Source organism: Lytechinus pictus, chromosome 2 (assembly GCF_037042905.1).
Source record: "Lytechinus pictus isolate F3 Inbred chromosome 2, Lp3.0, whole genome shotgun sequence".
Classification (NCBI taxonomy): Eukaryota; Metazoa; Echinodermata; class Echinoidea; order Temnopleuroida; family Toxopneustidae; genus Lytechinus; species Lytechinus pictus.
The window spans coordinates 11,692,763-11,716,785 of NC_087246.1; the positions used below are offsets into that span (position 1 = coordinate 11,692,763).

Consider the following 24,023-nt stretch of genomic DNA (forward strand, 5'->3'; position numbering starts at 1 on the left):
TATTTCAGACTTAACCCTTGGCAAGTTCTATTCCATCTATTGGCGTTTTATATTTCAGAGAGACAAATCTTCACAACAGTACTTTCTACTTTATTCTCAATTCTCTTATGTCTTGAATTGTTGTCATTGTTGTTATTTTATTATTAATATCATCATAATCATCATCAGGAATACTACCATAGATGATGATGATTGAAGTGATAGTCGATATCTAACTGACGGTCAAAATTGTCTTAATTTCTATTATTACTGTTATTAGTATCCTGATCAGCATAATCACCTAAATCACATATTTTGTCTAAAATGTGTTGTGGATTTTTTTTTGGTAAAGAAAAGATTTGGGTAAATCATGTACAGTAACAAAGTCTCTCCTAGTCAATAAAAATATCAACTGGATAACAACAGTTATCATTCAAGGGAGATTTCCCTTGAATCTGTGAAATTCAAGAATCAAATTTTGAATTCTCAAATTCATAACCTTTGTATTTATCTTTCATTAATTCCCTAAAGCTGTCATTTTTTCTCTGGTTCAGGAATTGATTCCAAGTTTATAATGGTAGTATATATATTGAGGCAAACGCAATTGAAAGTTTGAAATGACATCTTGGTAATTGGTTGGTCCATGCTATGAAGTTCAAGTTGAATAAATGAAAAAGCTAATGGATGGAATCATTTTAGGGTACCTTCTGATGAACAAGGCATTCTGGAATGGATGGATGAATGAATCATGGAATGCTAAATATGTTTCTGAAAAACAAGGTTAGATGAAAAAAAAAAGGCACACAAAATCAAATTTGCAGTAGCACATTTGAGATGTAATTGGTAATAGAGCAAATGCAATAAAGATTGTGGGAAATATTTGAATAAAATATCAATTGAGATATTTTGTTGTGACTTCAGAAAAACTGACATGTTGACATAACTCCTTAGCACTTCAGTGGCAGATCTTGCCAGGTTAGATGTGATCCAATTTGTTGGCCCAACTGTTTGTGCACAATATAGTGGGCTACTCTAAATTATTGTGTCTAATCCAGCTGGATCTGTCACTTCATTTGATCAGTTTTACATTTCGCTATTGATTTGTTGATGGATATGTCATCCTGTGAGGTGAAAATGACCATGTCATATTTTGGTATTGGGAGAGATGGGAGTGCCATAATTCATGATTCCCTATATCATTCTTCACAGATCCGTCTTTGAACAGAATTTATTTCAATCAATATTAAATATGAAAGCCAGCGTTGCTAAAATTTGCCTTTTAGAAAATACATGTTTGATCATATTACTTCTGAAATATGATGTACGGTACTATCATGATTTTATTTCATTATATTAGCAAAGTATGTATGCTTTCTTGATCAGGAATTCTGGCTTTTCTAGCTTTTCACACTTTAGGCTCTTTTGAATCAATCTTGAATATTTATTGACTTGATGCAATTTTGATGATATAAAAGGAGTTCTTAGGAAATAAAATTGTACACTTTGGCAAGAAAAGGTTTTGGAGTCATCTACTTTGGTTATATCCTCATACATAATGGCATAGGACTTGATTATCACACACTTAGTGAGGTTTGATTCCAAATGATTTACTTGATCTTAAGAATTGAAATCAAATGCCACCAGGTAAATATATAAAGAAAAATATGGAATGTGTGTAATAAGGCTAAAGAAAATGTGAGTTTCCTACCTGAATTATGACATCATCATACAATACACAGCTATGAGACAAATTGTAATTTCATATTTTCACTCCACAATTTAAAGCAACATCACATGATTTCTGTGTGTGTGTTTGTGAGAAATAAATTTTAATTTGAATAACACTGATTATATTAGTAGACAACGTGGCATGCGTAATCATCAAGGCCTATGTGGCAGGATACTTGAAGTCATCTTCTACGTCTAGCAATAGGGGGCAGTAGATCATCTCCAGAAGGAAGATGTAGTCTTGGGTCCAAACTCAGGAGCAGACTGACTACGAGATGAGAAGCTTGCTGACAGCTGATCAGATGGAGGAGGAATGCTCATTAACTGACTGCTACGTCCATCTTGCCCTGTCTGCTGAAATGGAGAGGAAATGACGGGTGGGAGAGAGAAGGGGGGGAACACGGAGGAACAAAGAGCAAGATAGAGAGGGAAAGAGAGAGAGAGAGCAGAAAATGAAGAAAGGAAAAAAATCAAAACAGAAGAGTAAAAACAAGGATGAACAGAATCACTGTGACTCACATCTCTCTCTATGTATAATCATTTGGGTGTGGACAGGTGGATTCCAGCTTATCTGACATTTGAAATTGCTTTAATCTATGTTAAGAAGTAGGATTAGTGTTCAAGTCATGATATGGTCTTTGGTCCAGAAAAAACCTAACCCTGTCATGTTTAGGTTAATAATAATAATATACAACATTTATATAGCACTTAATACAATGTTTCTAAGCATACAGTAACTCTTTTAGGGCACTCGAGCATTCAAGGAATTTCTTCCCACACGAGTGCTGCGGTAGGATTTGAACCCCAGACCTTGCGGTTCAAAGTCCGGTGACTTATCCACTGAGCCACAATTCCTCCAAGCTTAATGTATAGATTTTCCACAGGAGATATTATAGCTGAAGCAAGTGCCGTGGAACATGACCACCCATTTCCTTACGACTGTACTGGTAGAAAACAATGGGCTATCAAGTATCAACCACTGGCTTTGTGTCACTCGATGTCGATGGTCCCTAAGTTAACAATCTTTCATAGTGAGTGGATATAGAAGTGTATGGGTTAACAGGCTTAGATGTCTACAAATTCTCCACTAAACATGGATTTTATAGTCAAAACATGCTATCTAATGTAATCAATAGCTCAGAAAATATGTTCATGCATGCAATAAGACAACTAGGGAACTAATATTGGGAAACACCCTATCAGAGGGACAGGAGGATGATAATTTACTCCCCTTACCTGCCATCTATCATCCCCTGGCCCCTATTGGTTCATTCCTGTGTGACTACCCACCAGTACATATTTATAATTGAATAGGGAAGTTATATCTGTAAACCCTATCCTGGGGATGGGAGTATGATAATTTAACCCCTTACCTGCCATCTATCATCACACATTGGTTCATTCCCATATTGATGACTATCCACATCCACATGTATGCTCTGCATCTCTGATAATGAACGGTGGATTCTAGTATGATAAAAAAAGATAAACAGGTTACCAATGTACCATGTTATTCCCCCTACCATTCGTAAAACACCACTTTCATTCAATCAGTGTTGTAGTTCAATGTGACAAAAGTGTATATCAAATATGAATTATTGATTTTCATTAGCTTTGCATCAGCTACATGAATAACTTGGATACAAAATCTATCACCCCCCCCCCCCATAATTAACTCTCTAATTGATTATATATAGTACAGAAAGACTTCTATACATTAGGTTCTCCTTCACTGGAGGAAAATGCAGAAGATTTAACTTGTAAACTGACTGAAATAACTTGCTCTCGTTTCTTCATTGCATCCAACTGTTCTCACCTTCTATTATCCATGTTTGAGTGAGACCTTGTAGCATTGCTTCTAGAATCCATCCTCCTCGCTCTCTCCTCCTCCTCAATCTCTATCACACAGTCTTCAATCTGAAATGAACAGAAATATGAACTTTAAATCAATCTAGAGGAGCTGAAATTGAAAACTATTAGAAAAGGGGACAAGGGCCAGGAATGAGGAGGATGAAAGAAAATCCAAAAGAAGGAACTACTCTTTTACAGGAGAATCAAGAGACTAGGGTAAGAAGGAAAACATTAAATTGGGTTGGAATTGACTCATCCTTTAAATACAGGCCACATTTTTTTTAAGGTTATACTATAAATGATGCTATTCATATTGCTATAAAAAATACAAACTTGGCACATCAAAATGGTTAATGATTTAAATAAAACAGAATATCATGAGGAGCATGAATAGGAATTGTTAACTCTTTACCAGCAATACACAATTCAATTAGTTACCATTAATGACATTAAATACATACTTCAGTCTTTATCATTCAAGCCATGCATATTAAAACAGAGGTTGCAAAATTAATAATTGCATATTAACTGCAAAGAAATCATATTATCTAAAGCATCAAACATGTACATGTCAAAGGCATATCTATATCTAATTATAAATATTTTGCATTTCTGGAAATATATGGTGTATTCATTTCATTGACAATTGATTATCATAAAGCAAAAGTACATGTATGGTAAAGTTAGAATGTATATACATGTGTAACATGCCTCTTGATTTTGAAAATTTAATCAATTCATGCTCATGAATTATCCAAAGACTTTATTTGATTAGCTTTTTGGCAACATTAATATTTTTCGTTTAATGCTGCATTCATTTTCTTGGTAAAGTTTATTCCTTTTGATCTGGAATCAAAATATATTTACTACCATGGTCAATTTGTCACACACTGGAATGGGAAGCTTTTCGAGGGGCTTTTTCATTAAATATCAGATTTTCAGAAGTTCCTGCCAATGCAAAATGTATGGATCTCTATTATCTTTCAATGCTTCACTTTTTTTTCTATATTTTTAGGGCCACAACAGTCATATGTCGTAACTGTGCCAGTCTGACCTTGAATATGAACATGGCTTTCTTTAATTTTTCATTACTTCACTTTTTTTCTATATTTTTAGGGCCACAACAGTCATATGTCGTAACTGTGCCAGTCTGACCTTGAATATGAACATGGCTTTCTTTAATTTTTCATTACTTCACTTTTTTTCTATATTTTTAGGGCCACAACAGTCATATGTCGTAACTGTGCCAGTCTGACCTTGAATATGAACATGGCTTTCTTTAATTTTTCATTACTTCACTTTTTTGTCTATATTTTTAGGGCCATAACAGTCGGATGTTTTAACTGTGCAAGTTTAACCATGAATGTAAACATGGCTTTCACGACAGCTTCAATTACATCCATAATGAGATATTCATATATCAAGGTGACAGCGCAATTTGCCAATGTCATCCATGTGTCACATACACAAAAAGTGTAAGTTAGGCGGCAACAAATGCAATGCAAATATGTCTATATTACACACAGATGTAAAGGGTAATAATATATACATTGCATATACATGTACAGCTATGAAGAGTGCTGTATTCAAGGCTCAACAAGGATTTAATTACCAAGAGAATACATTATTTAGACAGACAGAAGAGAAAGGAGGAAGCGGGGATGAAAATGGGGAGGGTTTGGGGAGACTGGAATCAAAACTGGATGGAAGGATGGGGTGGAAACAAAGACGAGAAATATATAGAGTCTGAGAGAATATAGGAACATTTAAATATTATTGAGAGTAAGAGAAAAAAATCATTAAAAAAAGAAAGGTTGAAGTAAAATAGGTTGAGGGGGTGAGGGCATGCAATTTATTATAATTTTTACATATTTTTCATTGTTTATTACTTTATTGTTATTATCATCATCAGAATGATTAATATCATTATCATTACCATTATTATCGTTATTCATTCTTATCATAATAATAATTTTCATTAATATGTGGCAGCCATGGCAATAGGGTATATCTTGCTTGTAAACATAATAAATCAATCCTTGACGTTTGCTTTAAATCAGTCAAACACTAGAAATATAATGTTTACAAAAATCTATTTTATACACATATATGTAGACACACGCACACATTAAAGACTTTCACAGATTATCATTATCCTGGGTCCTGTTGCAAATAGAGTTGCATTTAAAACAAAAACTAAATTAAAAAATCAAGCACAAGACCCTAATATATGCACATTTCATTGGTTAAAAATCAAATTGCGTTTGATTTTTGAAGTTGCGTTTGATTGCAACTCTTTGTGAAACAGGCCCCTGATCAAAAACCTCTTGTATTACAAAGGGAACAAATGATACAAATCATAAACATAAATTTTTAGAATATTATTTACTGATCTAAGCAAATGTTAAGCACATAGACAGCATAAGAAAATATTCACATATAACAAAGCACAATCAGGCATATAACTGACCAATATTGGTAGCAAGATTATATTGCATTTAGCAGACTAGAACTACAGTTAGCACAAGCAAAGCAACCCACATTCCTATTGGTATAATGTGATGCACTTTCAACTATCTCTTTAAACTGCACACTTAGCCGTACTGTAGTATCGCAAAATTCAAATTAACAGCTTTTCATGTACATCAAACAAAAATACACATGAAACCAACAAAAAAGGACATTTTTGCATTGAAAAATTGAATTTGTATCTTTTTTATATCTTCATTCTCCCTGGTTTTGAAGTATGCATGAGAAAAATGTGAATGTTTCTAGTGTGCAGGACAAGAAGTTGAAAATGTTACGTTTGCTATGTTCTGGTACTTTATACTGGAAATCATTAGTGATCAAAACAAGAAACTGCATAATGAGATTAATGTATTATGGCAGTGAAGTAGGCCTTTAAAATACATTGATAATTTATGCAATAACATATATCTGGGCTCTGTAGCATTTAATATATCATTAATGGTAACATCGCCTCAATAACAACATGGGGATTAAATAAACCCAAATCATTTGACATGACCACTGATGCCCTGTTGACTAGCCTTGGAGATGTGTTTGTCCCCCCCCCCCCCCCCCCAATTGTACTGCAATATAGAAATGTGCACAATAGAAAAACAACCATGCCTTAAAAATATAAGGCCTAGCAACTACCATGGTAACATAACTCTCAGTAGACAATCAATTCAAGGATTCAACATGATCACCATTGATAACAGTTAATATCATCAATGATAAATATTATGCAACCCAGATTGTTCAGACATTTGCTTTACAAAACATCCACCACACCACAAATCAGTTTCTCACTCTCTTTCTTCCTTGATGGAGTCTATCAATCTGTTCATCCTTCCTAAGTAGCACCTTGTCCAATCTCTCTATCTCTGCCTCCAGGAGATCCACCTGAAGTCTAGTATCCTTCAGCTCCCTCTCCAAGGCCTCTGCATGACCCTCAAGCTGAGCGATACGCTCCTGGTCCTCCTGGCGCCCTCTATAGGCTCCATTAAGCTAGGAGATACACACGGTGCACAGGCTACACTTAATAGTGTGTCATTATACCTATACATCTAAGTTCTTTATATACCCAGTAAAATTAGTAAAACCTGTTTGCTACCTTCTTAATTTAAACTATTTGCTAAAATGAAATAAAATATAAATGCTGTAAATTTTGTTAACAAAGATGCATGAATTATCACAAGGACAAGCTATGTCCCTTCATTTCTTCTACAAACCCTGATAAACCCAAACTACTGTATACTATGCACCTCATGCTTCCCAAGATATCAATATTAAGAAACTATTACACATTCATATAATCAGCTTTACCAAGGATTCAGCATGTATTTTCTTTGTTGTGGAAATACAACAAATAACAGCATGTGTGCACTCATAAAGATTGTTTTTTTATGAAATCACTTTCCTAAACAGAATTGACTATTCTAAATTGTCAAAAGACATTTTATTTGATAAACTAATTGAATATTTGGGTAGGAAGGATACCTTGGGAAGACAAACTCAAAAGAAATCCTTCCCACAGCCTATCGTTATGATACTGAAATGATTGGACAGAAATTTGTGCACACCAAAGGCAATAATGATAATGGGCTAGTGAGTATACGGATCAACTATTTTTGAAAAGTAATTGGTCATGCTGCTTGTTTGTATAAAATAATGATAAGTACAATCAATCATAAAGCTATCCAGACACAGGTCCCTTAACTGTATAATCAGGGATTTCGGAGAGTATGATATATATGTAAGTTATTGCTTATTTTCAGGAGACAGCTTCACCTGTATCCTACTGGAATTTGACGGTTCTTATACAAAACCTATGGGAATTACAAGTCAAGGAGGGAACAGTTTCATAATCTAGCCATTAATGAAATCCATTTCTTAATGCATGGTCAAACTTGTTGAGGTAGCCATCTATCTGAAGGCTTTTTCAAAGGGACCACTTTGCTAATAAAGTCACCCAAAGTACCATTTTCTTTTTGTTTCAGGGAGAAAAGGATTGTGCAGATATCAAGCAGGTGATTTGAAGTTCAGTGTTGACCATTTGGTATCCGGTATCTTCACTTCAGTTTTCATTTCAGCACAGCATCAAACTTAAAATGAAGCTGCTGCTGAGACAAATCTCACAAGGTGTCAAGCTATTTTATAATGCCATTTACATTATTATTGTAAACTCAGAGCAGGTTTAGGAGCTAGGGAAGGCAATCTACATGTACATTATGCTTCCAACACAAACGTGTAATCACCCAGACTACTTCCTCTACCTTAATCTGCTAAACTTCAGAGCTAGAAATTTGATGGATTAGAATTCTAAAATCCTGTAGTTAGTTTTAAAAAAAAATGAATATTTCTTACCATCTTTGGTGATCCATTCACCACGATGCTAAGCATACTCCTCAAGACACTCAACTGAGATTTGACCTTGTCACCTATCAACTCTGACCTCCGACCTTCATCCATGTCCCAATTATCCTCCTCCTCCTCGTCATCATCAAATAAGTGAACCCCTGTGTTAGATGCAGTAGACCAGGGGGTTGAGGATGCAGAGTAACGGTGAGTTGTGGGAGACGGGTGTACGGAGTGAAGGACACTGGATGCATGCATGATACCAAGATCAGTGAGGGGTAACCGGACTAAGGAGTGCAGCTCTAGGATGATGTGGGTGAGTGTAACATGAACCCAGTGGAGAACATCCTCAATCTTCAAAGAAAAATGAAAGGAAATGAAGAGAATTCAATTTATTTTCATAACTGACATTCCTCAAAAACAAGTTACGTAGAAGTTAATAAAATAAATAGTGGTCAAATCCTATTTTTGGTTTCAAAACCCCTACAATCCTTTACTGGATGATAAAAAGATGACTAAAATACAATCTTCCTTTATGAAGTGGATGAAACTAATCTCAAATAATGACTCTATGATTACATCACTACTTGCCCTGTAAAATATGGAATGCAAAGTATGTTTATCATAAGACTCTAGAGTATCAGTTATTTGGACAACATATCTTTAACAATTTCTTATCGACAGCATGTTGCATAGTAGAAGAAACACACCAAATGACATGACTGTTTGTAACTGCCTTTTATTACAGTAGTGAAGCAGTAAGTGTTAACATGATACCTGTCTGTATTTCATGTGCAAGTCTCCTGGCTTAGGACTCCTGCTAGGAGATGCTTTAGGAGTCTCCAAACTGGTAATGTCTGCATCATCATCCTCCTCTGCTGCTTCACCTTCTGCTCCTCTACTCCCTCCTCTTCCTAGAGTTCTTCCTCCATCCCCTGTTCCTACAGTTGTTTGGCCTTTAGGCTCAGGAGTGAGGAAACCTGTGCCGCCTCCTTCTCTGACTCTGCTTGCAACCATCTCAGCTCCTTTTTCACTTCTTCCAAACGTATCGCATCCTTCAGCATCACCGCATTCCTCCTCCTCCACCCCCTCTGCTCCATCTTCGTTGTAACTCTGTTGATATCCCATGCCAGCCAACTCATCGGCTAAGCTTAGTCCTTGGTTTAAACACTGTGTTGCCATGGGCACCCCAAGCATCATCTGCTCCTCCTGATCATCATCATCTCCACCAACAATGTAGCCACTCTGCATTTTCTCATCGTTATCACCACCAACTTCCAAATCTCCCCCCAAACCTACCAGGGTACTTGACGACCCCAACTTTACATCGGGCATAGATGAAGAGACTTGTGACAGCTCATCAGCAAGGCTCAATGTATTTCCATTTTGTGCTGTATTATCTAAAGAATTTGCTCCATCATGTTCTGGTGTTCCAGAACCAATGAAGTCCCCTTGATGCCCTCCACCACCAAATCCAGCTTCCGTCAGCTCATCAGCTAAGCTAGTCTTCTCACGATCCAAACGGTCATCCTGCAATTGTTGACTGTCATTCAAACTTTCTCTATCAAGTCTGTCTACAAACTCTTCTAAGGTTTTCTCATGCTGGGGCGTGTGGTCAGTGTCAGTTGCATTCATTTCATCAGCCAAGCTCACCTCCTGCATCCCTTGGTTCTGGTCCATCCTAGATGATTCCATCTCTCCTAGGGACTGGGCTAATTCCTCAGCAAGACTCATCTGCCTGCCAAAGTCACGACTACCAAGGAACTTGGAAATCATCACATCAGCTTTGTCATCGACTTCCAGGTCTTCTTCCGAGCTCTCATAGCCTGTTAGTTCTGCTGTCTCCAGCTCATCATAGAGGGAGCTACTGCAGTGTGTATTGGCACGTGAACGTGCAGCCCCAAGCTCTTGCATTGTTTCATCATGCAGACGACTCAAGTCTCTAAGCTCCGCCTCTCTGAATTGCAACTGTAAAGAAACAAGTTCAATGTAATACTATGTTATTATGATCACTCAGTATATGTCACAAAAACTATCATGCTTTATGCAATAGGTCATACAAGCAAAATTACATCACGTTTTGATTTTGTATTTTCAAACTTTAACACTCTATTTCACAAAAACTGCTGTTAATGTTTACAACTTGAAGTCATATTTTTTTCTACAAGATTAACAAAAATGGCAATTAAAGGATGCATCAAAATGAAACTCCTCCATCTTCTTCTTCTCCTGCTTCTAGCTATAATGCCTCCTTAAATTCTGACGAACAGGTTATGATTTTAATAATATGTATGGGTTGTGTCTCTGGTGTACAAATCCTATAGTTAGGAGGCTTATACCTACCCTTTGTTCTAGTTCAAGAACCTGTTTTTCCAGCATCATGTTCCTCTCTTTAGCCTCCTCGACCTTTGACATCATGGTCATGTGCTCACTGGATACAACAACCAGCCTCTCCCTCAATGACCTGTTCTCTTCTTTCAGGACTCCAACCTAAAAGAGAAATTATGAATACCACGTTAAAACTAGAAATTTGACATGTCCAAAGGACACAGATGCCCCCACTTAACATCAGACACATCAGATCGTATGACACATACGACGGTGCAAACCTATTTCAGAGAAAATCAACTTCAAAGTTTACTATAATTTTCACAATTAGTTCCCTTACAACATATTCATTGCTAGAAAAAATACATGGTTGGAAAGACCAAGACAATTACTTATTTTTCCATAAAACCAAGGATCAGAAAAAATATCGCAAAAGAGCTGCATGCTTGTAATTTTGGTTTGAGCGGCTTAGATTTTCCCTGTACAAAAACGCTACAGATGCGATACGACAAGTTAAATTCAATTAAATTCAATTCAACCGCGATTTCAATGGGCGCGATCAGTCAAAACGTTGTATCGCTTTTTCACGTGCAATGTCAACGAAGTGCTGATACGATGGTTTGGCTGACCATGCGCATTAAAATCGTGGTCAGTCAAAACGTCGCATCGCTCTGTTGCTCTGCTACAGTACATGTTTCTAATGGGATTTGTGCATTTTATCAAAAATTTGTATGGCATCACCGTGAAAATCCCCTCATATCTCAGAAACTAAAATAAATTGCTGCCTAAAAATTTAGTTCTGAATAGAACTTGTACTCTCATTTTCTGCAAAAATCCCAAAATCAATTAAAAAAACAAAAAACAAAATTGACTGATACGACGGTTAGGATGAACGCCAACAATATATACAAAGAGATTTTCATGGCAAGTGGGGGTGTATGTTTCATAGTTTGAGTGAAGTAAATATGAATAGGAGTGCAAATTAACTTAAAGCGCTAATCAGATCATTTCAACAAGTTTCGAAATTGGTATTGGAAGATCTGGGGGTGTTTCACAAGTAAAATGGGACTTTAAAGTCATGCTTCTATGCCCGTGGGGACATGGTATGTCAATCTCATTGATTAATATGCAGTGGTGTACATTCTCTGGCATAACTTGACCAATGTGGTGACGCATTATATACTGTTTGCAACTCCAAATTGCAACTTTAAGCCATACTTTATCGGTCTTTGTGAAACACCTCCTCCTTCTTTTTCCTTCCTCTTACCTCCATTCTAAGTTGCTCTGATTTCCCAAGACTTGATTCATGATGAAAGAGTGACATACTCTCATTTTGCTTTTGAACTATTCCCAGACGATCATGGATGTTATTACGTTCACGTGTCATCTAAAACAAAACAAAAAAAGAAGCAATAAAAATACATGAAAATCATTATGAAATGAGATGCTTCATTATCGTAACCACAACCACCACCACCATCGGCATCAATCATCATGATTATCATAGCCATTGTTCACATGTTATTATTATTGAACAAATAATATTGTAAATATAGCTAACATATCATACGTTTGATGAAATGCTTTGTAGTTGTAGCAGGTCCATGGTTTCGATGATGTAACATTTAAGGTTTGAATAGTAAATGAAAAGAGAAATAGAAACAGAAAATATCAAGAGCACCATAATAGTTAAATTAATATTAACTTTGGGAAAGTATTATCATACAAATACGTAATTCACCAGTTATAGTCTGGAGTGACTGCAAAATGGAGGGGGGGATCAAATTTTACTCCTGTTATACTGAATTCAGATTCAAATGTATCTAAATGAAGCATTCATATTGAATTCAACTTGTCAGCCTACAGGCTTTTTTAAAATGAAATGAATTATAAATTAAAATGCAAAGAGATACTGGTGTACATGTCAGACATAACAGAATTCAGGGAATTAATGTAAAATACATGGACAGAGATAAATGGGCGGAGAGAGAGAGGGGGTGAGATGGACTAGTGAGGAGGGGTAATGAGAGAGAACATGATGAGGAGAGGGTTATAAAGTAGATTTAACAGAGGGGAGGGGACATTGGAATAGAGCAAAAAAAATAAAAAAGAAAATGAGAGAGGAGAGTAAGGAGAGAGAGAAAAAAATCTGATGGACAGAGGAACAGAGATACATGTATGTTTGATACATCGGGTGTAATTCTGCACATGGTCCCATAAAGCTCGCTTCATTACTGTCTTTAAGCCATCCCTCTCTCTTCTTTCTTTTTGTTTTTAAGTCAGAACTTGTGTAAAATAAGAAAAGCATTTTCAGCTTCATATTGCACAGCCATGGATGTCAAATTGGGCAAAGAAAAATAAAATCAGAGGCAAATGGACGATGATTGTGCATACAAACAAAAAGTGTGCTTGCATATATGTATAAAATTGAAAGACACTGAATATGATCCATATTAACAAGAATGCGGTATAAATAGTGTTTGGAGAAATGGGTCAACTTGAATGCAACAATAAGCAAGAGTATTTATATAAGAAATCTGACGTCTGTTTACAGTGTCTCCTTTCAACAGCAGAAATGATGCTGCCCCAATCGATCATAAACATCAATTAGTATCGAACCTTGGGTATCTTGAATAGAAGGATCTGCCACACTCCTTCTCCTCAGTGCAATTATAAAACTCATCAAAAAGGAAAAAAAATGGCAATTCACCCCATATTGTTCTTAATAGCCTTGGTGAATTGCAAAAGAGTCCCTGGACTGAATTCAATACAAAGTATAATCTGCATGGCCAGATGTAGGAAAATAGCCCTCGTTCACAGAGTATCATGATTTCATGATTCCTCGTAACAAGAACAGTATCATAAACAATAAAGTTGATTGACAATATACAATATAGTTTTTTAATACTGCAATTTCTGTTTAATACTGTTCTCTGTAATTTCATATCATTGCATTCTATTCAACTGTAATTCCAATGTCTGCAAAAATCAAGAACAATTTAACATGCATAAAGCATTATGTCCTCAATAGTGGCATTGCATCATCTATTTTAATTTTATAATCCAAACTGACTCCTGACTATTATAAAATCACAATAAATTTGCACTTGACTATTCTTCTTATGCATACAGTTGCATAACTTCTGGGGAAAATCCAGACAAATTTATGGCTTCACTTCCCAACATAATGTGAAATGCTACTGATCCAGAAAGTGCTGCCAATTTGCAGTTCATCGCTCTATCTCCTTCTCATCACCTTGAACGCTATGCAACACGCAAACCTTTTAATCCATGGCTACCACCATCAACATAATTACGTCGTCAATGTCAGAACGATAGCTCGCATCCATCAGATAATTATAACTGATGACTGTATGGAAGAAAAGTGACCCTGCCTTATGCTTCTCTGTAAAGTATTTCAATCAATTGATGGCATCATTTCAATTACTAAGTCCCCCAAATGCCTTTTGTTTGGAAATAGAACTGCCTTTCCTATATGAAAGCGAGGTAGGGGTATACACAGAGCCCTACTTCTTTTAAATGGAGGTTAAATGATTCAGCCATTTAATATGTGACAGCATATTAGTAAAAACTAAACCTTTGCAATTCTGGATGAAGAAGGGTTCTTAGGCTTGTTAATTTTCATAATATCATTTAAAAACCATTTGTCTACAGGGGTCTTCTTTAACAGGTAGCATTTTCAGTTTCCATCGACTACGGCTTTTTATTGGAGAATTACCAGAGGAAATCTGTCTGCAAAAAACCACTGGAATAAAAGAGAATTCTCTCATGCTTCATCTTAATTTTAAAAATGATTCAGTATGTCTTTCACTTACAATGACTTTTTGCCATATGTCACTCAATCTCCCACCCCCTTTCTCTCTTTGATCTCTGACTCGTACTCTCTCTCTCTCTCATGTATCATTGTTCTCTTTTCTCAGTCTCCTTTCTGCATCCTGTCCAGTCAACTAAAGTTGGATTCTCACTATGCAATGTTTGCCCACTTTCCTTTCCCTGCCCCCTACTCTCTATCCATGCATGATAACACTCGTCTTTAAAGGTCAAGTCCACCCCAGAAAAATGTTGATTTGAATAAATAGAGAAAAATCAAACTAGCATAATGCTGAAAATTTCACCAAAATCGGATGTAAAATAAGAAAGTTATGACATTTTAAAGTTTCGCTTATTTTCACAAAACAGTGATATGCATAACTTAGTGATATGCAAATGAGACAGTCGATGATGTGTATCACTCACTATTTCTTTTGCTTTTTATAGTTTGATTTATACAATATTTCAATTTTTTACAGATTTGACAATAAGGACCAACTTGACAGAACCATATAGTATTAAACAATGCTAATTCAACATGTTCAGGGAGGAATTAATCGTTGATTCACTTGACAATGAGAAAATTAGAATATTTCATATAATAAAATTCAAAAGAAATAGTGAGTGAATGAAGTCATCAGTCGCCTCATTTGCATACCGACCAGGATATGCATATAACTGTTTTGTGAAATTAAGCGAAACTTTAAAATGTCATAACTTTCTTATTTTACATCCGATTTTGAGGAAATTTTCAGTGTTATGCTTGGTGGATTTTTCTCTTTTTATTCAAATCAACTTTTTGTTGGGGTGGACTTGTCCTTTAAAGTGACAAATCTTGGCATGATGTCATATTGTGTCATGTGACTTTGTTTGCACAGTCTGTCCCCCTTTCCCTATTTCTTATCTCCTCACCACCCCCCCCCCCATCATTCCATTTTTTCTTTCTCTCTCTCTCTCTCAATGCAAGGTCCATTGTCATAATTAATGCCTCACACATGTACATGTACATCAGCATAGCAAAAAAAATGCAAGCAAGGTTATCTCCCACGCAAACCAAAGCAAACTATTGAAGCAATATCATCAACATACAACAGCTCTTTAATGAGTTCAGACACAGCCACAGCCAGACAGACACCATGCATAGAAAATAATGTCAACAAATTTCTCTTTATATATATTTTCATTTTTCATGGTCATTTTACCACTTACCAGACAGTATCAGTACCAGACAGTGTATTTTTTTATATGGTCCGATTGCATTTTAATACCACTCATTTGTATTAAATACCAATACATGTAAACCTTGTTTCTAATAATTTCAATAAAAAATGAAGAGATTTTAATATGCAAAGGTTTCTGTGATTATCTGATGTATTTTGAGTATTATATGTCACACTTGAATTTGCCCCTAATAAATTAGTCCCCTACTAAAAGTCAATGAAAATTTACCTCACCTTTATAAGTCACTGATGTTCAAAATATTTAACTGACAAATGTTGAGGACAAGAATGAAAATGTTAATCACATCTGGGGGCCGTTTCATAAAGCAGTTCGTAAGTTAGGAGTGACTTTAAGAACGACTGGTGATCCTTTCTTACGTGCTAAACCATCGCCAATTTATTATACCATTTACCACAAGAAAGGATCACCAGTCGTTCTTAAGTTCGCTCTTATTTTAAACTTACGAACAGCTTTATGAAACGGTACCCAGATGTGTGTTTCTTCTTCTATTTGGGCTGAATATTGTAAATTAAATATCATACATCTTCTCTCTCTAACCCTTCACATCAGTAAGGACTGCTCTTTTGAATAGTGATTATTGGAATAGTACACATCAGGAAGCAGAGGGCAGTTGCCGTGGCAACGCCTTTATAATAGGGCGAATATCCTTCTAATACAATGCACAGCATCTTCTGCGATCCAATATCAATATGCCTTTCAAATCTTGAGCAGAAAGATTGTCCACATATTACCTTCGGGTTCCTTGTTTATTGCTTTTAGCAAAACTTGCATTATTTCGTTTTTCAAATGTGATTATATGGGTTATTTTCAGAAAAACGTCACAATTTATTGTCTTAGACGTGCTTTCGCCTGTAGCCTTGCAATCTTGCATGATTTTGGGGACATTATTTTTTAAGTAGTAACATGGATGGATGGCCATTGCACCACATATGTAGGCCTACTTGGTTGCAAATGATGGATGCTTCAGTTTGAGAATCATTTTAAAATTAAAAATTAACATTCATATTTTGACATATCTTGCATTGTTTCTGTTTGATTTTGTTTGAAAAACATTAACACGTATGGGTGGCTATTTCCCAACATACATGTAGGTGCTTGGTGGCCAGAGATGCTTTAGCTAAAAAACACAAGCAGGTTTCCAACACACATAACATTGGCATCTGTTACACAATCATTTGAAATTTTCATAAATGTTTGGAAATATCTTGGATGGTTTTACAAATTTTGTTTCAACAAGGACAGTGAGTCAGGGAAGTCCATTATGTGCTTGGTGGCCAGAGATGCTTTGGTTTGAAAATATGATCACATTTTTAATTTCCATACCATATCATTCACAAATAACACCATCTTATTAAATCTGCATTTATATTTGGATCTTGGAGTTGCTGGTTACTGAAAATTGATCCAGTGGTAGTGCTGTAGCCGAACTGCCAAACCTGCCAAACTTGGCACTTCCGAATCGGACCGAACCGAACGCAAAGCACTGGGTCGGTAGTTCGGTAAAAAAAAAAAAATGTTAATACACATTGCGTAGGCCCGATGACTACATAGATTTAAGTATAAAATTTAAAAAAAAATTATTGGTTAGTGATTGTGCACAAAAAGAATTCCACTCAATATATTTTTAAAATCCACTATGATAGCTCCCATCTCGTCTTTGATTGAACTGTTATGAACTCAAGAACATTTTATTAACATGAATATATTTTTTCTTGATAAAATGAGGGGACATTTTGAAGCTAAACTCGGTATAAAAGTGTGTTGTAATTACGTATTGCCGTAATCGATCATGATCGTAATCAGACCTAATCATTTTGTATTTAATAAAGAAAAAGAACAAGAAATAAATTCATTCCTCGTAAATGACAGCTTCGGTCTCGTGTTTGATCAAATTTTTATCATTTTCAATTTTTTTTTTATAAACATGAATTTATTTTTTCTTCATAAAATGTGGGGACATTTTAAGCTTAACTCAGTTAAAAAGTGTAGTTGAATTACGTACATGTATTGCTGTAATCGGAGGTACATTTAAATAATTGTTTTGTGTTTAAAAAAGAAAAAGAGAAGACATAAACTAATTCCTTGTGACTGACAAAGTAATGGTAAAGTATATATATTATGAAATTTCCATATTAATATAAAATATAAATAAATAAGAGATGAAGGAATGAGGTTGAAAAAACAGAAAAGATAAAAATTCAAACCAAATGAACGCAGTTTCCCTGATCGATGTTCCGGAAATGGTTGGTAAGAAAAGTTGAAACAGGACGTCCAAACAACCTACTCTCAGTTGCTATTACACAGGTAAAATTCGTAATCCGAACTTAAAACGTTTTTCCCTTGTCAATATTTTCTAAAAAGTGATTTAATCTGGTCAATTACTGAAAATGAAATGATAAATTATAAGTTCCGTCTTAGTTCCGACGATCAACGCCGAGTGATTTCATACTAAAATACACAGTACAGTCCCATGTACTCATTTTCGTGTTGGAAATATGTTTGAAGTCACGTAGCGTCGATCTTTCTGGACCAAGAATGGACTGATATTTTATCTTTTTAAAGTAAGTCAATGACCAGATTTAACCACTTTTCAGAAAATAGGGACTTTCTAAAACATTTCATATTCTTTGGAATGTGAATTTTACCAGTATAATAACAATGAGTGGAGGTTGTTTGTCTACTGTTTCGACATTCTCGATCAATACTTTCCAATCGGAGAAGCTGCGTGCAGCGTTTGCAATTACATTGTAATCGATCATGATCATAGCTACATGAAATCATTGTGAAAAAAAATATTCTGATCTTTGTAATTCTGTTTCTGTCCTGATTCTCTCGTTATCAATAGTTTTTTCTTTTGATTTTTTTTTATTTTCATTTTAAAAATGAAAGTAGAAATGACTTATTTTTTGTTTAAAGATTAGAACAAAAGAAAGTTATGCAACAATTTTCATAACTATTCTTTTTAGAAACAAAATTTATTATAAATGCATGACAGATCGTTCTCAAGATAATCTACTCGTGGGTCGGCGAACTTTCTATTATGTGTTAAATTTAATTTGGCATTTATTGCCGAACCCCGAACCGAACCAAAGTTCGGATAAAAATTGCCGAACCAAACCCGAACATGCCGCCTGACTTGCAGCACTATCCAGTGGGCAGATTTTTCGTTTGTGTTCACTCTTGCGAGGGTTTGGGGCTGGGAACTGTAAGATGTTTGAGTCATGATTTTCATGAATTTTGATCCCTTCTTGAGGATAACCAATATAGGTTTAAAACCATATGCCTGCATACTGATGCAGCACATAAAGACCTACATGAACTTGACTTTGTAAGTCTAAATCAGTATTTTGCTAGATTTCATTTTCATTCTGGATATCACCCCTTAACATGTGATGTCATGCACATTCAAGACAAATTTCCACAATAACTAATAACATTATATTTCTTCTCTCTCTCTCTTCATCTCCCTCCTGTTTTCCCAACTCATCCCTCTGAACACCATCCCTCATCTCATCTCTTTATCTCTCTCTCTCATTTTTCTCCACTTATTCTCTTTCTTCCCTGTAACAACCCCCTTCAATGTCCACACTTTAATAGAGCCTTTTATAACGTACCTGGGTGTCACTTATTTGACATCTTTTTTCCATTGAATAAAACAAGTCCAGCATCTACCGTTGTTGCCATGGACACATAATAATCATCCCTGGGGATTAACTGTGTCTGTAGACCATGATTTTATTAGATATTTTAAACAAGTTATGACAGAACGGGTGAAAAACCAACGTGGTTTGGCATTGGATTACAACTTTTCATTTTCTCTGTATAGAACATTCAAACTATTCATATCAATTTCTAAAATCTCAATCTCCACAAGAATATTTTCATTTTTGTTATCAAGTATATGTGATTCTATTTGTGTTTCATATAACATCTCAAGTTACATCTTTTGCAACAAGGGTTGTACTTTTGCAAATACATTATCATCTAAATGTATTATTACCCTAGTCATCAAATTCAATCAGTATTACCTGCACACATTGTATGCACATCCTCCACTCCCTGGCAAAGTGTGAATTAATGCCTGCCCTTGCCAAAGGACGCTAGGTCGTGGTAAGATGCAAACACACAGATTACAATGCAAGAGTCAGAACCACTACAGCACAACTGTTCCATAATATCATCCTACTATTACTTTATTATCTTTGTTATTTCTCGATTTATTTAAAAAAAAACAAAGCAATCAAATTGATCTGCTTTATTATTATCTTTATATTTTTCAATTGATGTATACAGTTTTACATATTTTAACCTGGTAACTATTAATAACCTGATTACAGAAAATTGCCCCTGGTAATATAAACTTTAAAAATTCATGGAACTTTCAGTTTGGTGCAAAGCATGGCAGAAACCATCAATCTCCTAATGATTAGGATAGCTCAGGATATTCACTTTCATAGTAATGGAGAAAGACACATTATAGGGTCGGATATAAGCAAATATACCCTAGCAAATAATGGATGTGAGAACAGCATGACTTGGCAAAAGGAAAAATACCATGCTGACCATATCTATTCAGAATCAGCAATATAGCCGAAAATCAAGAGTTTTGGCAGATTCCCAATATCAAAAGATTTTCCCCTTAATTGTCCTTATCATGGTTTATTTGATTTTTCGTGAAATATAAATATTCATTAAAAGAGAACCACAGATATTTTACCAACAAGGAGAATCGTAAGAAAGCGTATGAAATGGGGAAAAGGTTTAATAATTATTTCTGACATGGATTTTATCATGAAAATTCTGAATTCTAGGAATGCATTACTCCAAAGGTTAAGTCCTTCTGTCAACATTTTGTTTCAAAGCTTTCTTTCAGAAATAAATTTTGGGCATCAATTCACAAAGATAAATGTGTGAAATTCTAATCATTATTTTTATTTTGAAAAAAGATAATAAAAGTCAAGGAAGCATAGTTTTAATTATGTTATTATTTATTGAAGCTTACCTACGTCCACTCACATTTCTAACTTCTTTGGCTTAAATGACTACAAAATATGAAAGCACATAGCATTTACTGTTTAAAAAAAAGCCACTCTTACAAACCAATGATATTTCTGTTTGATGAAACATCATATACCAAGCAGTGCGTATAGCAGGGAATTCCACATGAATGACTGCAAAGAAAGTGACAGTTGATATGTCATTATTTAAATCATTTCACTAAAAAGTCACCAGAAAACTAGTGGAATATTACATGATTGTTGGTAAAATATGAGCTGAACAATGCATATTTTCATAGAAGTCAGACCAATTTGAGTATAATTTCAATCATTTTCAGGCCAATTATCTCTTCAATCATCTCTTCAATAATGAGCTGAATAATCAAAATATATCATTCAAAACTCTGCAATAATTATCATAATACCAAGAATATAAGAGTGGGTCTGTACCAAATGCATGATCCAGTGGAAACACGCCTTTTGCATTAAATACAATGATTGACAGATGATTTTGCACATGCTGCATCCACCAATATTGACATGGAGCCCTTTCACACTAACAGATTGAAACGAAAAACAGCTGCATTGAAACAGTGCTGATCGTAACGGGCAGAGAATGCAAATCGTGAACGCTTGAAAATTAAAGACCCTGGCACCATGCCAACTGCACACTTGACGGTGTGGGCTATATCAGTGGAAACACGCTTTGAATCAACTTTGGCCAGTCAACATTGAGTGTTGGCCCATGGTCTGAAGTGTGTTCCCATACAGCAGCTCAACGCTACTGATACCATCGATCAAATGGCTGTCTGCATGTCGTCTACCATTTGGACGCATTTAAGAAAATATACTTGCCATTTCTTTTGTTTTTTGCATTGCACCAACTCGATGCAACAAAGAATTCATGTTTACTTTATATTTTATGGTGTAATATATGAATGTACCATTTCATTGAAAACTAGATTTTTTTTTTCAAAAGTAAATTACTGATCAGTCTACTGTCAAAGTTGGTGTTACAAATTTCCGTGCTGTGGTGACAAAATCTTAACACCTCAATCAGTGACTTTGCTCCACCTCCATCCCTCCATATCAACACTTAGGATTAAAAAGAAATGTGTTGCTAATTTAATGATTATTGGGCAAAAGGGAAGAAATATAAAGATTTTTATGCTTTTCAGTCAAATCTTATAGAATGCCCTGGACATTATAGGGTTCAAAGTAACATCTTTATCATTATGTGAAGAAGATCAAATCAAGCTGTTTTTTATACAAATTTTCTTGAGGAATTGCTATTTGGCCACTTAGGCAAAATTAAACTTATTAATCCTAAACAAATCTTTGCCTCAAGACAGAATCTTTTTGGATAACCAAAAAACCAATTTTACTGTTGGGTACATAATTATGTGGGCAAATTTTAGTTACACGTACATGTATGTCTCTCACAAAACCAGCAATTCTTGTTTAAAAAATATTAATGACACGGCACATTTACTTATCTATTAGTCTGAGCCAATAATATCTTACAACTTAATTTCAGAATTCATAATTAGCAAACATACTTTGGACTTTAGCAGTGTTTACGACATTAAAGTAAAGGTGCCTGACTGCCTGTTTGAAAAGATATGAGCCAGCAATAATGATAAGAACTTTATCACAAAAAACATGTTATTTTGACAAATCACCAAACATATTAGTAGTATTCAATGTGGGCTTGATGTCACAATGGGAAAATGTACAAAACCTTGTCGTGTTTTATAGGGCTTATCTGCGTTATCAGGACTATTATATTAAAATAAAGTTCAATACATGTAATTCTAAAACTTGTACATGCCTGCAAAACAGAAATAGCAGGGAACAAAGGATAACACTTTTTCATATCAAGTGAGATGTTTAATTACACAAATTTACTCCTTGACACTAAACATAGTTGTGCATATTTTAATTTTCAAGCAATAAATGATATTTTTCAGATATATACTGGGGGTGGAGGGATGAAATGATGGCTTAAAATTGCAGGTATTAAGCCAATTCCAAGGCCTGCTTTTAAAGTGGTATACATGTATGTAAAAGGGGTCTAACTAAACTGCTATCATTTCAGTGAAAAGTACAAATACTTTAAAACAGAATTAATACAATGACAGTACCATAATGTACCTGAACTCTGCAAGAGATAAATTTTTTTGAATGCATGTCACAGCTTTAGGCAAGAGGGCGAATAGGAAATAATGAATTTAAACAAACCATACTCCTATTTGTTTTAATATACTACTAAAGACTTAACCCTTTAATCCACCATTCAAAACAGATTTTCTCACCCTCAATGTTCACACTTGACATGAACCCCTGAAACATGCCTCCAGTGAAAATGCTGTAATCCAATCTATAATTGCATGCATGGTATAACCAGCATGGCCCATTTGGCCTGCAGGGGATCATATTATGTTTCAGGGATGTAAAATATATTGAATCATCATCAAACATAACCCAATTCAATCATCATATTTCATATCTTTCACATGCAATTTCTGTCAGACAGCATTTTGGAGCTCATAATCAAATTTGTAAATTGCATAGCACTGCACATTCTCCTTTTCTAGTTTATTCTGATCAAAATGAACTCCACCCCCACATATGTAATCAAATATTTTCTTTTGGAAAAGGGACAGGTTTTATCTTGGTTCACGTACATGTATAGACATTGACAAATTATAATAAGGTGACTGATTTTTTTTCGCTTAAAAATGAATTTTCACAGGGATTTTTTTTTTTTTTGGGGGGGGGGCTGATTAACTGAACATCAACCTCCCCCCTGCTTACCTATAAAAAGCCCAACATAGCATTTTAAAAATATTTCTCACTTTTCATCTGCTTTAACAGAAGAAGTCAGGAAATCTTTAAGAATTTGACAGATTTGACATTGCCATGTACATGTATGCTTCTCACACCAGAATTTATAATCACCACACCTTTTTTTTACAAATATCTCCAAGTATTAATTAATGGATGAATAAACTCACATATTACGTCTAGAATCCTCTGTCAATGACAAAAAAAATTATCAGATGAAATTAATTAAATTGGATGGTTGAATGGTTGACTGATCAGGTGTTAAAATCAACTTGACTCTCTGATAAACTTCCTGATTAGAGTTACAGGCATAATAATATGGGAAATTATATCAACAGCAACTACAGGTACATATAT

General features: G+C 35.0%; 1 protein-coding gene across 4 annotated transcripts; it reads right to left on the reverse strand.

The window, feature by feature from the left end:
* Nucleotides 1-147: 147 nt before the first annotated feature.
* LOC129254821 (uncharacterized) lies at nucleotides 148-12,132 on the reverse strand. Of its 4 annotated transcripts, none has more exons than XM_064109496.1 (8): nucleotides 12,017-12,132; nucleotides 10,765-10,911; nucleotides 9,199-10,389; nucleotides 8,431-8,775; nucleotides 6,874-7,071; nucleotides 3,524-3,624; nucleotides 3,081-3,174; nucleotides 148-2,058 (listed from the first exon to the last, which is right to left on the reverse strand). In XM_064109496.1, the coding sequence occupies exons 1-8, from the start codon at nucleotides 12,071-12,073 to the stop codon at nucleotides 1,924-1,926; spliced, it is 2,268 nt and encodes a 755-aa protein (XP_063965566.1). In that variant the 5' UTR covers nucleotides 12,074-12,132; the 3' UTR covers nucleotides 148-1,923. The 4 variants fall into 4 exon arrangements, with proteins under 4 accessions (XP_063965566.1, XP_054749327.2, XP_063965574.1 ...); XM_054893352.2 differs by having other exon boundaries at nucleotides 148-2,061; XM_064109504.1 differs by lacking the exon at nucleotides 6,874-7,071.
* Nucleotides 12,133-24,023: the final 11,891 nt, after the last annotated feature.

Bases quoted from the DNA above. Each gene is read 5' to 3' on its own strand.
- LOC129254821 (XM_054893352.2), bottom strand. From the start codon at position 12,073: ATGTCACTCTTTCATCATGAATCAAGTCTTGGGAAATCAGAGCAACTT. The intron at 7,072-8,430 runs GTAAGAAATATT...TGTATCTCCTAG, and splicing joins TGAATGGATCACCAAAGATG to CTTAATGGAGCCTATAGAGG. The intron at 3,625-6,873 runs GTGAGAAACTGA...TGTTCATTTCAG, and splicing joins TCCATCAAGGAAGAAAGAGA to ATTGAAGACTGTGTGATAGA.